The following is a 13,971-nucleotide window of genomic DNA, read 5'->3' as shown; positions in this document are numbered from 1 at the left end:
TTTTTCATAATTTCTACTTCCTAGTCATCTTCATTTCTCTATGCCATCTCACTCCAAGATAGCAAGGTAACTCTAGAAGTACTTACTTTTACTCCAGATTTTTACTTTGGAGAAACAGAATGCAAGATGGTTTTTTGGTAGAAGGATCCCAAAGCAGAAAGCTTAGGTATGTGTGCTGGTGACTTGTAAGCATCCTTTAATGCATGGAGTAGGAAGGAATGCATTAGATATGGAGACCAACACCCAGCTCCTGCTGCCTTCACCAGTAGGAACAACCAGGGCTTGGCTTGCTTCTGCCAGGAACATTGTGTATCATTTATAAACCGCGCTTAGTAAAGCATTAAGTAGGAATAACAACTTCACTGCTCCTGTGTGTGAAATAGGACTCTATTTTTTTATTCACATAGAGGAATAACTGAGCTATCACTAAACAGTGCAATGTTTGGCAGTGAATTAAATTGTTTGCTATTGCTTTTTCTTACTAATTTTGCTTATTTTGATAAACCAATGTGTTTGCATATATTTATACATGAGGTTATATTAATATATATGTAACTGTTTTGAATGGTCTGGAAGTATCATTTACAATTTATGAAATACTTCATTGTTATAAAGTGGTTTTCTAAATGATGTGGTTCTTTGCACTTCAAAAAAAATCAGAAAGTAGGATTATTTTTTTCATTTAAAATATTGAAAGATATGAATTTTGTCAACAAATGCTGGAGTCTAAGTTTTTATTACTGGCTCCACTGTCTTATAAATTATGAACGGTTATTTGATGCTCTGGGGAGATTATTACTTAAATTAGGAGTATTTTTCAACTTCATGATTGTATTTTGGAATTCCTTCAAAAAGAATACTGAATTACAAAAAAAAGATCAACGTTTCAATATCCATTTTTTCATTTGTTTTTAAGGTCACAAGTTTCAGGATTCACAAACTGGTTTCAAGCCTTTTGGAAGCATTTAAAATACGGGATATCTGCATCTGACTAATATCAACCCACCAACTCCAGCATTTTTATTTATTTATTTTTACTAGTTTAAAGATACGTAGTTTAATTGTACCGTGATAGAGTCTAAGCTGACTCAAAAATAGCATTTTTTGTATGTAAACTAGTTCTGGACTCCCTGAATTCTTTTATTCTGTTTCAATAAAACCTTTTATAGTGCATTCAAATCAAGGTATTCAAATACCTTGCAGTAATAATACATTATAATTATACAATATGACTAACACTTCATTTTATCCTTTCCTCAGAGCTGAAGGGGAATTTTTTTGGTTGGCTTTCTTCTCACATACATACACACATCAGCCTGGCTCATGCAGAGATGTGCACATAGCCACATGTGCATGTTGATAAGTACTTGTTAGAGAACACTTTTAATTAGAGTGAACTATCTTAATTTCCTTGGTTTTGGTGAGGTTTTGCTATTCAATTCTGGGCACCCTAAATATCTCTGGGCAGATGAGTTTTTGTATTGGTGTTCCACATAACAGTTGCCAAGGACTTCATCCCACAGACCTACTTCTCTCTTTGTGATTTCCCATTTCTCTCTGAAGATGGAAAATGGAGTTCCACTGGCAGTTTGAATGGGTATCTTGGAGGTACTGGCCAAGCTATCACATCAGCTTTCCTTTGTAGAACACTGAACAGAAATGAAGAGTTATTATCATGGTGTCAGCACCCCATCATTCTTCCACATAAGCTGAGTCAGAGGACACGCACACAAAGAAAAAGAGCTAATTCTCATCGAAGCTGGCTTTGAACCCTAGATCTAATACATGAAAAAGGAAAAGTTGACCCTCTGTGCATGTCCTGGAAAACAGTACTTCATGTCGTTCTATTGCTCTGTGCTTCTTTATTATCTATATAATGAGTCTTCTGAGGTATCAATACAACATCTGTTCTCCCAGTTAAAGCCTTCATATCTGTTTCCACCCATAATGACAGGAATTATTGTAGTAACTTGAAATAATGCAGCTAAGTTTACTTTTCAGAGTGTGGTAACTGGATTGATCTCTGCCTTTTTGGCCATTGTCATTTTTTTCTTACTTTTATCTGATATTCGTTTAAAAAGTAATTGGTTCACACCACTGAGGATCACATGTAGTTCCTCAGCTTTTTAAACTATGTTTAAGCACATCAGATACAAGAAGGTATGGTTAACATTGTCATGACAGTGAATGTCTTATCTTTATGTTTGTGGTTTCCAGAAACAAATGAGGCCAAAGTGATCACTGGGGTGAAGGGTTAAAATATTTCAAATCCCCATTTTATCTTTCCTGATACTTTTGTCCTTGCTTCCTAGCAGGACTGTTTTTCTGCAAAATTGTTGCCAAGAGAGTTTATCTGTGCAATTTTATTCTAAACTCTTCAGAATCAACAGATGGTTTGTGCAGCTAAACCTTGTTTAGCGGGTGTATTGCTAATGACATTAGGTCAGTTCCCAGCTAAACCTCTAATGCTAATCCTTGAAAAAACAAACTCGTCAGATATATCCAGTCTTCCTTTGGAATGATAGATCTCCATGCAGTGCTAGCAGGGAAACAGGCATCGAAAAATGCAGCAGAAAAATTGATTTGGTTGAGGCTCAGTTTTTATGGCTTTGCAAGCAGAGTAGAAAGTATAAGAGTATGTGCAAGCACTTTCAAAGAGCTGTGTGAGCACCTTTCACCCATTACCACACACAATACTTGTAGCAGTGTGACTGTCACAGAAGATGCACTGGTAATTGTCTGAAGTTTCATGGCTCTTAGGAGCATTTTGAAAGTGGAACAACCATAGCTCAGATCATATTTTTGATGTTCCCCTCAAGAGATGAGGCCTGTTACACCAGTGTAACACAGGCTCCTTTGGAGTAACAGAACTGAGCCCTTGCTATCTGCCAGCCCTTGCCAAGCCTTTGTTTGAGAACATCAGCAAGGAGCTCAATGGAAGATCAGTACAACTTTCTGAAAAACTGTTCTGCATGTATACACTGAGATATATCAGTGGATTGGTAATTGTAAAACACATTTCTGGATGGTCACTGATCCCTAAATAGCTTCATAAACTATGTGTCTGTTCAGATTTATTATAGAATAGGTAATGTTTCCATGAGGATTTTGAGGAACATCCCTAGGATATTGAGGAGGATTTTAGGGCAGTAGAACCCTACCCTGGTGGTAGTGGTAAGTGGGCTGGTAAATTTACTCTGCTCAACTTTAAGCATCTATTTTATTCTGCACCGTTGTCCCTCTTGTGCTAAAATCCTTATACATTATTCTACAGTTACTCTATTAACTATGTTTCCTTCTTCAAACAGGTTTTTGTGACTATTTTTCATTTGGTGTTATTTGTCCCTGTAATAATTTAACTGCTGTTGTTAGAAATAATTACTGGCTCACAACAAGAACTGTTAAAATCTCTGCCGCCCACGTGTATGCTCTGTGGTTTATGTAATGAAAATATTTATCCTGCTGTGAGAAATTCCATGCAGCATAAGTTGTGGCTTACTTTCTAGGAATTAAAGCTACATTTAGCAGTCTTACTGTATTTGTGGTTCCTTCCTTACCTTGTTTACCAGCAAATCAGGATTGGACTTTCCTCTCTGTTCCAATAGGTTCTGTATAGATTAAAGGAGAAAATCCAGTTGTCGCTGAGACAAGAGAAGGAAAAAAAGCAAGAGATCCACCTCTCACCACTTCCCCTGCAGACATCTCGATCTGAATATAAGACCACCAACAGCATGGTCCAGCCTGAACAGGCTCCAAAGGTTGTGAACGTGGTAGTGGACCCTCAAGGCCAATGTGTTCCTGAGCTCAAACCTCCCCCGTGTGCCAGTCCATCTCCTTTCAGAATGAAATCTGTGGGGCTCCAGGAAAGGTAGGATGGTGCCCAGCACATTTAGAATTTATTCTGTTTTGTCATATTATTTCTGTTGTTTGATTTTAAGAAGAAGTTTTTCATTCAGAGGGTGGTGATGCACTGCAACAGGTTGCCCAGAGAAGTTGTGGCTGCCCCATCCCTGGAGGCATTCAAGGCCAGCCTGGATGTGGCTCTGGGCAGCCTGATCTAGCAGTTGGCAACCTTGCACATAGCAGGGGGGGCTGAAACTTGATGATCATTGTGGTCCTTTTCAACTTAGGCCATTCTAAGATTCTACGATTGCCTATGTCTCCTCTGACTGTGGACTGGAGGAGTCATCTTGCAGACATCTTAGATGTGGGATTTTGGTGTGTTAGTGTCTATCTTATGGTATTCCCTCATTTCCTATTCACACGTGCAATGAACCAGAAGTTTGAGCTGGGATTAACTGTAGTACTATAACTCCTTTTGTTATTTTGTTTCTTCCCTTTCCAACAATTGCCTCAAATCACTGTTTTCTTTTTCCCTTTACTTTGCCTGTTTTGATCTTGGAGATCCTGGCAGAGGACAGAGCAGATGCTTGTCTTTTGTCAGCAAAGGGCATTCACATTGTTAAGAAACTCCTAATATGTGGGAAACTTTGGAAGGAGAAATACTGCAACTAAATATGTTTACCGGTCTTGTAAAGTGTTTCTACTATCACTTTAACATCAGTTTTCTCTCATGATAGGGATACAGCCTAAGGTCTTCAGGCATTACGAAAAAGGAGAAGTGATTAGTAATGAAAGCAACCCTTGTGATCAGCTCCTTAAAAATCCTCGTGCACCAGACATTGCACACAAAACTCATTCTAACTTTTAAATATTGGGCCAGTTTTCTTTTTATAAAAATAGTTATTCTTCCAACAGGAGAATGCACACTGACATCTGTCTCTCCTCTGTTAGAAACCTATATAATTCCTTGCCTCATGGCTGCAGGCCACTTTCATAAGGCATCCGTGCTCTGAATAACTAATGTAGCATACAGCCATGCAACTGAACTCTTCTGCCCCGGCACAGGAGATAAATGAAAGGACACTACACAAATGTGGTGGGAAGATCTGAATGGAAAGGCAGACCAAGGGGAGCATTCCCTTTGAGGACTCTCGGAGCTGAGCCATAATTCTAATTCACTTGGAACAGTGGGATTTCAGTGACAGATTTTATCAATGGCTGTATGAACCACGCTGAGTTTACACAAGTAAAAGATGCTGAAAGGCAAATCTGTCATAAAAACTGTAGTCATATCGCAAAATGAGGAATGGGGGAAGCAAGCAAATCAGTTTTGATACTTGCTCTCGTTCCAACTCTCATTTATATGTAGGATTCCAGATCCTAGTTATAAAGCACATAGTGTGGGATGTGAAAGAGAAAACTACAGGGAGTAGGTTATATTATTGTCCTCTGAAATAAGCAGCGGGATCTGGTTTTCAGTCAGATTCACAGCCCATCACCGAGATTCTGTCCTGAGGTTGCCAGGGTCCAGACACGGGGCCGGGCTGCGAGCGGCTGTAGAGAGGCGCTGGGCTTTGTAAGGGAAGAGCGACATCTAGAGCGGGAGGGAGGATGCTGTGCTGTGCTGTGCTGTGCTGTGGTGTGATGTGCTGTGCCGAGCCGAGCCGAGCCGAGCCGTGCCGCCTGCATACAGCTTTGCGTTCCCTGCAGAGCTGCGCGCTGCGGGTCCCCAGGGGGTCCATACACCCACAGAACAGAATATCCCGAATTGGAAGGGACCCACAAAGGTCACTGAGTCCAACTCAAACCCAGCCCTATGTCTGAGAGCAGTATTCAGACATTCCTTGAACTCTGGCAGCTTGGGGCTGTGCCATCCCCTTGGGCACTGTCACTGTCACCATTGGAACCGAATGGTCTTTAAGGTTCCTTCCAACCTAATGCATTCTGTGATTCCATGGTTCTGTCCCTTTCTGAGGGACTGCTCTACGGCCTCTCATCCTCCAGTCTGTACTTATATCCAGGTTGCCCCCTCCCAGGTTCAGAAACTGAGAATCAGTATGTTCTGAATAGCTGGTGATGGATTGGCAAGCATTTTTTAGTCCAGCTTTGGCTGTAGATCTGACTGCATATGTGTGTGTGTATATGTGTATGTATATATATACATATTTTTCTTTTTCCAGCAGAGTAAGGCTTGACCAGTGTCAATTATGACATCCCACAAACCTAACAGATAGTGCTGAATCTTGGCTTGAGCCTTGATTATGAGAGGTCTGTACATGGTGCTGCTTTTCCCTACAAAGCAGAGGAGTACTGTAAAAACCCATGGTGCAGGCTGGAAACAGTGAGATGTCCCTTATCATCCAGAAGATGCCCATGAGTTGACAGTTCTCCAGTTCAAACAAATACTCTATAGACGTACAATAAGAATAGCTACTTGTATGTATAATGAAAGGTAGGTTAAAATACTGTGTCTTGCAAAGTTAATTTACCTCTGGTTACCTCTGTCTGCTTCCTTACTATATAAGAAAGACACATATTCTGACAGAAAAGAAAAGCAAAACAGTTTTAAATAACTTAAAATACCAACAGTGTGCTGAGATAGCCCGTACTAGTCCATGGAACAGGCGGAAAGATAATATTTGAATCAGGAATGTATTATCAACAGGTACTCATGTCCATGCACAGAAGAAATAAGAACAGTGGTTGTTCTCTACCTTCCCTTGGGATCCTTCTCAGAAACATCTTCTGTTTGACACCTGTGCAGAGAAATTATGGACTGTAAGGACTTGGATTTAAATTCCTATGTTAATACTGATAGTTGTTCTCATATGAAGTCTGCTCCAAAAGTAATGCCTCCTATGTTATTACATTGGCTCACAACAGACGGATTTTGGTAATATAGCAGTAGAGGCTGAAACTTCCCACCAATCTTGTGTTACGTTTTGTTGCTGTGTGACAGATGGCAGCAGAGGGGCAGTCTGAGAGAATGGTATCTGACATGGGAGTGCGTGTGATGCAAAGGTGTGAAACTGAATTCCTCCATGTGGAAAAAATCGCAGCAATTGACATTCTTTGACATTTGCTGAATGTTTGTGGAGACCAAAGAATGGATATAAGCACAATGAAAGTTGGGCTGCATGGGCAACGTTTTCCTAGCAATGAAGCTGTCGTAGCAGCTATGAAACTTTGGCTCACCTCTTCTGGTGCAGGTTTTGACAAGTATGGCATGCAGGTTCTTATTGATTTCTGGCAACAAAATGCATGGCTGTTGGTGCTGGCTATATTGGAAAATAGGGGCTTTATTGTAGCCGGAAACTTGCTCTATCAAATTGTGTCATTGTGCTCTTTGTATCTGCTGTAGTTTTCATGGAAATATGAGGCATTACTTTCAGAGTGACCTTTGTAGTTATTCTGCACAGCTACAAAAGCTGAACTATTGTTCAGGCCACATCATATACAATTTTTGCTCCCTACCAGTTGCCATCCAGCTGATAAATACCATGGATGTCAAGTACTAACTGTGATATTTATTCTCCTGATGTTAGAAAAGCAGTACCTGTTAAAATGATTAGTTATATTAATGCCACTGCATGCAAAACAGTCACCCTCAATCAACTTAGTAAGATGTGTAGGAAACAGGTTAAAAAAACTGATGTACTCTTCATTTCATTTACATAGGCATCTGCATCTCAGGGTATCACTGTTCAACCAAATCTCTAATAGATTAGAGGAAATTCCAACAATTCTCTCTGTTTCTGTTCTGATATTTAAATCACAGAGCTCTGTTGGTGCTGCAAATATAATTACGGCATTGCTGATCTGCTATCTTTGTATAAAACCGGCTATTGTGAATAATCATTTAAAGCAATACACAGACGGTAGCACCTTGCAGTCTGAGGATTGTAAACATGCCAGATTCTGTATTTTATGACACAGGCATGGGAACTTAATATATTTACAGGAAGGGGCCTTGAATTTCCTGGCTGAAATATACTAAGTTTGCAAAGATTTGGAGGATAAATTTACCCTATTGTGTGGAGCTGAATATGCTTTCTGCGTTCTTAATTTAAATCCTAGGATTGTTTTCAGGAAAATGTCAGTGCAATTGTTCAAAGCTCAGCTATCTGCCAACACAAAAGTAAAAGCTGGAGAATGATTTTACACTGATCTCCTATTAGAAGGAATTTGGAAAGCACCAAGGACCAGTAAGGGGAGTTTGAGGTGGGAGGTAGAATGCTTGTACTCCAGCCCTTTGCCTCTGCTGCCAGCTTACCAGAGTGCTTTGGACACACTGCACAGACCTCCTGTGCTGGTTACAGGCTGTCGGGCCCATGTGTGCATCTGGAAGGGTACAGCAAGAAGATGCCCTGAATCTGAAGAGCAGTGAGGAAACTATGTGCTGTTGTCGGTGCATGATATTTCTAGAGAGTAAAGAGAACATTACAGAAGGACCTAAAAAAAACCATTTCTCTAAGAATTTGGCAGACCTCTTAACTACATGCTATCCAGCTGTGTAAGATGGTCTAACAAATTCATACATCCAGAAGCATTTATCAGCACCGAGGCCAGTAGAAGAGGTTAGTCAGTGTCCATGCTGCCAAGCTCCCTTTACTTCTCAAAGGGAGGGGCCTGGATGCTAGCTGCCTAGCAGGAATGGTTGGTGCACATGCTCATTCCCAAACAATGGCAGGTAATTAATTGCTTTGGAGCAGTTTTGTTGGCAAAGGCTAAAAGCAAGCCAAGGGCAAGGTTTGAAATTCAACCATACTGATTACCAAGTATCAGTTCCTGGGACTGTTCCCTGGCACTGCTTAATTGCTTTTTGTTGATGTGATTTGCACACCAAGAAGTGTACATCTGGTGTGGAAGTTCACATGATGGGAGTAGTCCTTCTAGCAACCCTCATTTCAGCTTGGGTCTCCCACCAGTCCAGCACTGTCCTCCTTCCCCAGGAACCACTGAGGCCATCTCAGCTGGCTGAAGGCTGCAGCATGCCTGGGTAAGGGCAGAGGTTCTGCACTGCACTGAGAGAAACTAATCTGAGTGGTGGGGAATATGAAATGGGATCCAGGTGTGAGGATCTTTTGATCAGTGGCCGGGAGGTAAAAGGTCTCATTTAGGGTGTGAATTCATGACTAGATACAGAACTATGCTTTACATCCAGCATGCACTGGTGTAACATTTCTGTTAGTGCAAGGTCTCCCTGAAAACTTTCTGCAGACGCTGGACCCCTGAATTGCACAAATGTCTGTTCAGCCAAGTTCATTGTAGACCTCTTTGCTTATCTGCAGTGTAGGAAAAGGGCAGGAATGTCAATTGTCCTGTTTCTGAAGGGGAAGTGAACTCAGGCAACAGCCTAACAAAGACCTTTTAAATACCATATTTTAACTGTTTGACTCCTGGCTGCTTTAGAAGGTGCTTTGGTTAAAGTTAGAGCTCCTTGGAGCAATAGTCTCTGGGAGTTAATGGTCTAAATAAATAGATGCAAATAAATATGTGCCAGCCCCAAAAACATGCACCCACAGTCCATTTCCCTGTGTCTCTAGCACCTCCTGCAAATTACTTTGTGTTACCATGGGTAGATGGTACATTGCCTCTCCTAGCTCCATCTCCACTTGGTCACCTCTAAATTGTCTCACATTCCCTTTTAATTTCTCTCTTGCAAAGAGCTAAAAATTCTTGAAGGCACTTAGCATTCATTTCTGGGAGGGGATGATTCAGGCACACTAGCCCACCATTATTCAGAAAAGAAATTCTGTTATCGCTTATTAGTCCTCTCAGATGCAGGGAAACACGATGTTCAGAATGCAGCCCATGCCTATGCTTGGTTTTGCCTTTTCCATCCCATAAGCTTTAGTCAGGAATTTTATAATAATTTTATTGTATTCCCAGGTCTCTTATCTTGCGTTTATTCTTGTTACTCCAGTTGCTACTGGTTTTAGCTTGTACACAGGAAACCACAGTGCCAATCAGTGTTGTTCCCAAGGTGACAGGAAACCCTCTTTGGTCGGATGTTGATTGTGCTTGTCTTTACTGCTCCACCCATCGCATTTTCTTCCTTTTTGGCTTAAGTTAAGACAAATTAATCAGTGGCCGCCATCTGGTAGACAGTTTTGGTGGCTTTGCAGTGATTCGTCCAGTTGATCTTTTGAAAAGTAACACACAGCACAAGGAACTGAAGGGAAATATCTATGTTAATATTTAAATGCTTCTGAAGACCTAGGATCACACAGGTCACTGTTGCCCTGGGCATGCAGTAATTTGAGCTGTGTGAGTAATTCCTTTGTCTTGTCCATCAGCAGGCTTGGGTTTTTAAGCACTGTTTGGCCAAAAAGATAAACCAAAGGCTGCTGCTTTTCAGTGATTGACTTCTTTGGCTCTGCTTTGCTTCTGTAGCCACCCATCACAGAAAGGGATGATGACTGAGGCTAATATGTAGACAGACTGGGACAGCTGGAAAAGTGAGGATGCGAATTAGCTGGACTTGATTGTTCCAAATAGCTCAGCCCTTAGCAGGCTGTGTCCATCAGTGGCATTTACAACCAAATATACCACCTTTTTTTATGGGCAGTGGTGGAAATGTGGTGCTGAGGACAAAGAGAGTGAGGAGAGCACACATTATAAGAGTCAGGCTACTGTATTGCATGGGGTGACCTGCACTGCAGTTCACAAGTCCTTGACTAGATTCCACAGGTGCTGATTTCAGGAAAATGAGCAACCAGTGCAGAAAGGAGCATCCATACCAGATATACAAAGTTTTTGTATTTACAGTTAAGGGTTATTTTTCACATTTGGTGACTTTTTTATAAAGTCTCCTTGAATATTCCCAGTAATGTTTGAAAAAGGATTATGCCTCAAACTGAGGCAGAAATATTCACCTTCTCTGTTGTTTTGCACTGTATTTCTCACTGATCAAGCAATTCCTCTTGTCCAGCTGCTCTGCAGGATTGCTTAAAGTTGAATTTACCTCAATTGCCTTTAATTTAAAACATTAGGAACAGACAGGGAACACCAGCTGAAGAAAGAAAAGAAAAACATCCAAGTGTCTCCAAAAAATGAAATATGAAATAAGTAAGTATGTCTCTGAATTGCAGGAAGCCACGTACTGGACAATAGTTACTAAGCATCCAGCTTACATAGTAGCCAACAGTTAATATTTCAGGCCATGACTCTCTTATTTGACTGCAGTCATAATTCATTTTATTTCTGTGCCTTGTCAGAAGAACACTTGCAAATGATGGCAGTTGAATAATAACATCGCTTATTTTTGGAAAGAGCCAGTCCTGGAAATTCAGCAGAGATCTCCTACACAGGCAGAATCACTATGTACAGAAAGCTTAACAGCATTTGCTAGCAGAAATGTCACTTGTTTGCAAACACACCTTTCCTCAAATAACACTGCTATAGGTCACGCTATTTCTGTTCCTTAGCTCTTGTGGTAAATGCTCTTAGCATTTATATTAATGTAGCACCTGAGTGCCGTGGTCACATATCAGGATCTGTTTGTACAAGATTCTTTATATACAGAGAGATTAAATGATTTTCCATTAAAATAAGAAGAAGAAGAAAAAAAAACCTCTGAAATTCTAAACCTAAGATAGTAGATGTGTGCAGGCAGCCATGCAAGCCTTGGGAAACAGAGAAGCAATACTACTTCATGAGGATGCCTGAAGTATGCTGTGAGAATGGCTTAGCCCAGGAAACATTTCCTATAGGTGGTAGCTGATTCCATATGACATTGACATTTCAGCCCAGCTCTTGATAGAGTTGTCTGTCTGCCTTGGTTCCATCACATCCAAGCTGATGCATCCATTTGTTTTGACTTGGACCCTTAGTGTAGTATGACCAATATATTTCAGAAGCTCTTATTGTTTTCATGCTAAGGCAAATGAGACATTAATTGGTTAAGTGACTAATCCAAGATAATCATGCAAACCAGTTTTGCATCTTCATAAAATACCCAAACTCTTGAACTCTTCATTCTGTCCTCTAGCCAATTGAATCTGTAAGAAGCTATGACAGCGATATCTCTTTATGAGAACAGGGACTTCCCTTTTGTGCCCTGTCAAAGAATGTGCTTTTGATACTTAACAAACAGTGGACATTGTTGTTATTAATTTATGGTAGCTATAATTATCTCTGTTATGTTAATACTGCATCTTGATAACAGGAGCAAAACAGAACACAGCAACTTCAAATGACTGCTCAAATATGTGATAGGCATCAGAAGGGGAAGTGCTGTATATAATTCCCACACAGAAAAATGTCGTTAAGCACAGTATTTCTCTAGGGAATTCCGTCTCAGTGCTTCGGGATGACCAACACCAGCTCCCTGCAAAGCCACACTGCCAATGAGAGTTGGAGCCAGTGCAAGCAGGAGGCAGCAGAGCCTGCCCCTCTGTCCCTTGGGAAGCTCTATCTCTCTTCTCTGAGATGTCTCAGATCCTTCCGGAGTTGTAGCAAATTCCACTGGAGGATGTTCGTACAGTCTAAAGGCTTTCAGTTCCTTTCCCTGTGTTTGATAGTGGCCATAACAGTGTGGTCTTACAACAAATAAAGGAAAACAATTGAGGCTGCAGCAAAGTGCTGGATAGCTGGTAAATCCAATTTGCATGGTGTTGTTTCACTTCATACCCTACTTAGTTTGTTTTGCCTCAGTGGATTTGTAGAGGTATCTGCAAAGAGAATTTAGCCTTCAGAGCACACTACATAGTAGGTTTGTGAAAGAAGAAAGCATTGTGAAAATCAGAAAGCTGGTACTGTAATTAATCCCAAGGGTAATCCTTCAGCTACAGCGAATGCATTTGCAATTTGCTGATAAGATTAGAATGAAATAAATGTTTTCTGCTTTATCACAAGGATTTTCTCCAGTGTGGATGGCCTAAATTCCACTCTGGTCACCATGTGTAGCATTTGCTATTGCCCAGCTCAAATTCTTAATGCTACAGAGATTGTGGTCCTGGGACATTGCAAAGGTCATAAAGTGAGCAAAGCTTGCTGTCTGGAAGGAAGAGTTCAGAAGAGAAGCCACCAGAAACTAAGATGTGTGATCAATGCTTTGTTCCAGTTATTCTTAAGCTACAGATAGCCAGAAGCTGGAAGGCATACTGACAGAAAGTATCAGTGTTAATTAAGTAATTGGAAATTCCTGCTTACTTTGCTGGTGTCCTTTCCCTACACCTCCTCTTTGTGACTATTTGAAAACAGGATACAGGTTAACCTTTGATCTGACATAGTACGCCAGCTTCATGCCTACATCACTCCCTTCCATATATTTTAATATGACAAATGCTGCATCATTAGTTATATGGAGCCCTACATGTTGAGTATTTAGGGTGAGGGAGATGGGGTAGAGGCTGGGGCAAGGAAAGCAGTTCTATTTTCTTTCAAATATAACTTCTGCCTTCTCTTTATTTCATTACTCTTTGTATGTTTAAAGTAACTCTGCTTTTATCAGACCCCTCCAATTTCCCTTCTCTATTCAGATTAATTAAAGTGAATTTATATAAAGTGCTGCTCAGATTTTTGAGGCCAGGAATCCTTTGCTAATAGAGAACTATAAATTATAATTATTTCCCTCTGAAGTTTCCAGAATATATGAATTCATTGATGTAGTATATGTTGAAGAGTAGATCCAGGAAGCCTTTCCTCAGACCTGTGCCTATATCTCTGGGCGCAAGTACAGACACGTTTCCCTTCTCTATATCTCAGCCTATACATTCATTTGTAGGTACATCTCTGATGTAGGTGAGCAGCAGGCATGGCAAAGGCCTCCATGTACAAGCTATGGGACCTGCTGAGCTCTATAGAAAGAAATTCCAAGCCACTTACCTGTCTGTTTCTCAACTGCTGCTTAGGCCTTAATGGGACTTAAAAAGATGTATTTAATTCCTGGAGTTCAAGGTAATGTAAGCCCTGGTACTGAACACTTACAGCTGTCTTTTGAAAGCATTCAAGCATTTCTCCATTTCAAATTGCAAAGCCAAGCGGATATCCTAAACCCTATTTTCAAAAGGAATCCAGGTAATTGGTGCATTAATGTACTTGTTTGAGCAAGCATTCCAATAGAAAGCATGGCTGGAAACTAATGGAGAAATGTGAAGTGAATCATGAAGAAAATACTGAGAA

General features: G+C 40.6%; 1 protein-coding gene across 3 annotated transcripts in view; it reads left to right on the top strand.

Moving 5' to 3' along the window:
- Window positions 1-13,971, top strand: part of PTPRR (protein tyrosine phosphatase receptor type R) — a 139,353-nt gene that overhangs the window by 82,485 nt on the left and 42,897 nt on the right. For all 3 annotated transcript variants that reach the window (XM_015855940.3, XM_085536816.1, XM_015855949.3), the window contains one exon: window positions 3,606-3,868. In XM_015855940.3, the coding sequence (XP_015711426.1) occupies window positions 3,606-3,868 (263 nt within the window). The remainder of the gene's footprint in view (window positions 1-3,605; window positions 3,869-13,971) is intronic.

The sequence above is a fragment of the Coturnix japonica genome, chromosome 1 (assembly GCF_054131305.1).
Source record: "Coturnix japonica strain WE chromosome 1, WE-NBRP24, whole genome shotgun sequence".
NCBI lineage: Eukaryota > Metazoa > Chordata > Aves > Galliformes > Phasianidae > Coturnix > Coturnix japonica.
Note: the sequence above shows the minus strand (reverse complement) of the source record. Positions and strands in the feature narration are given on the sequence as shown.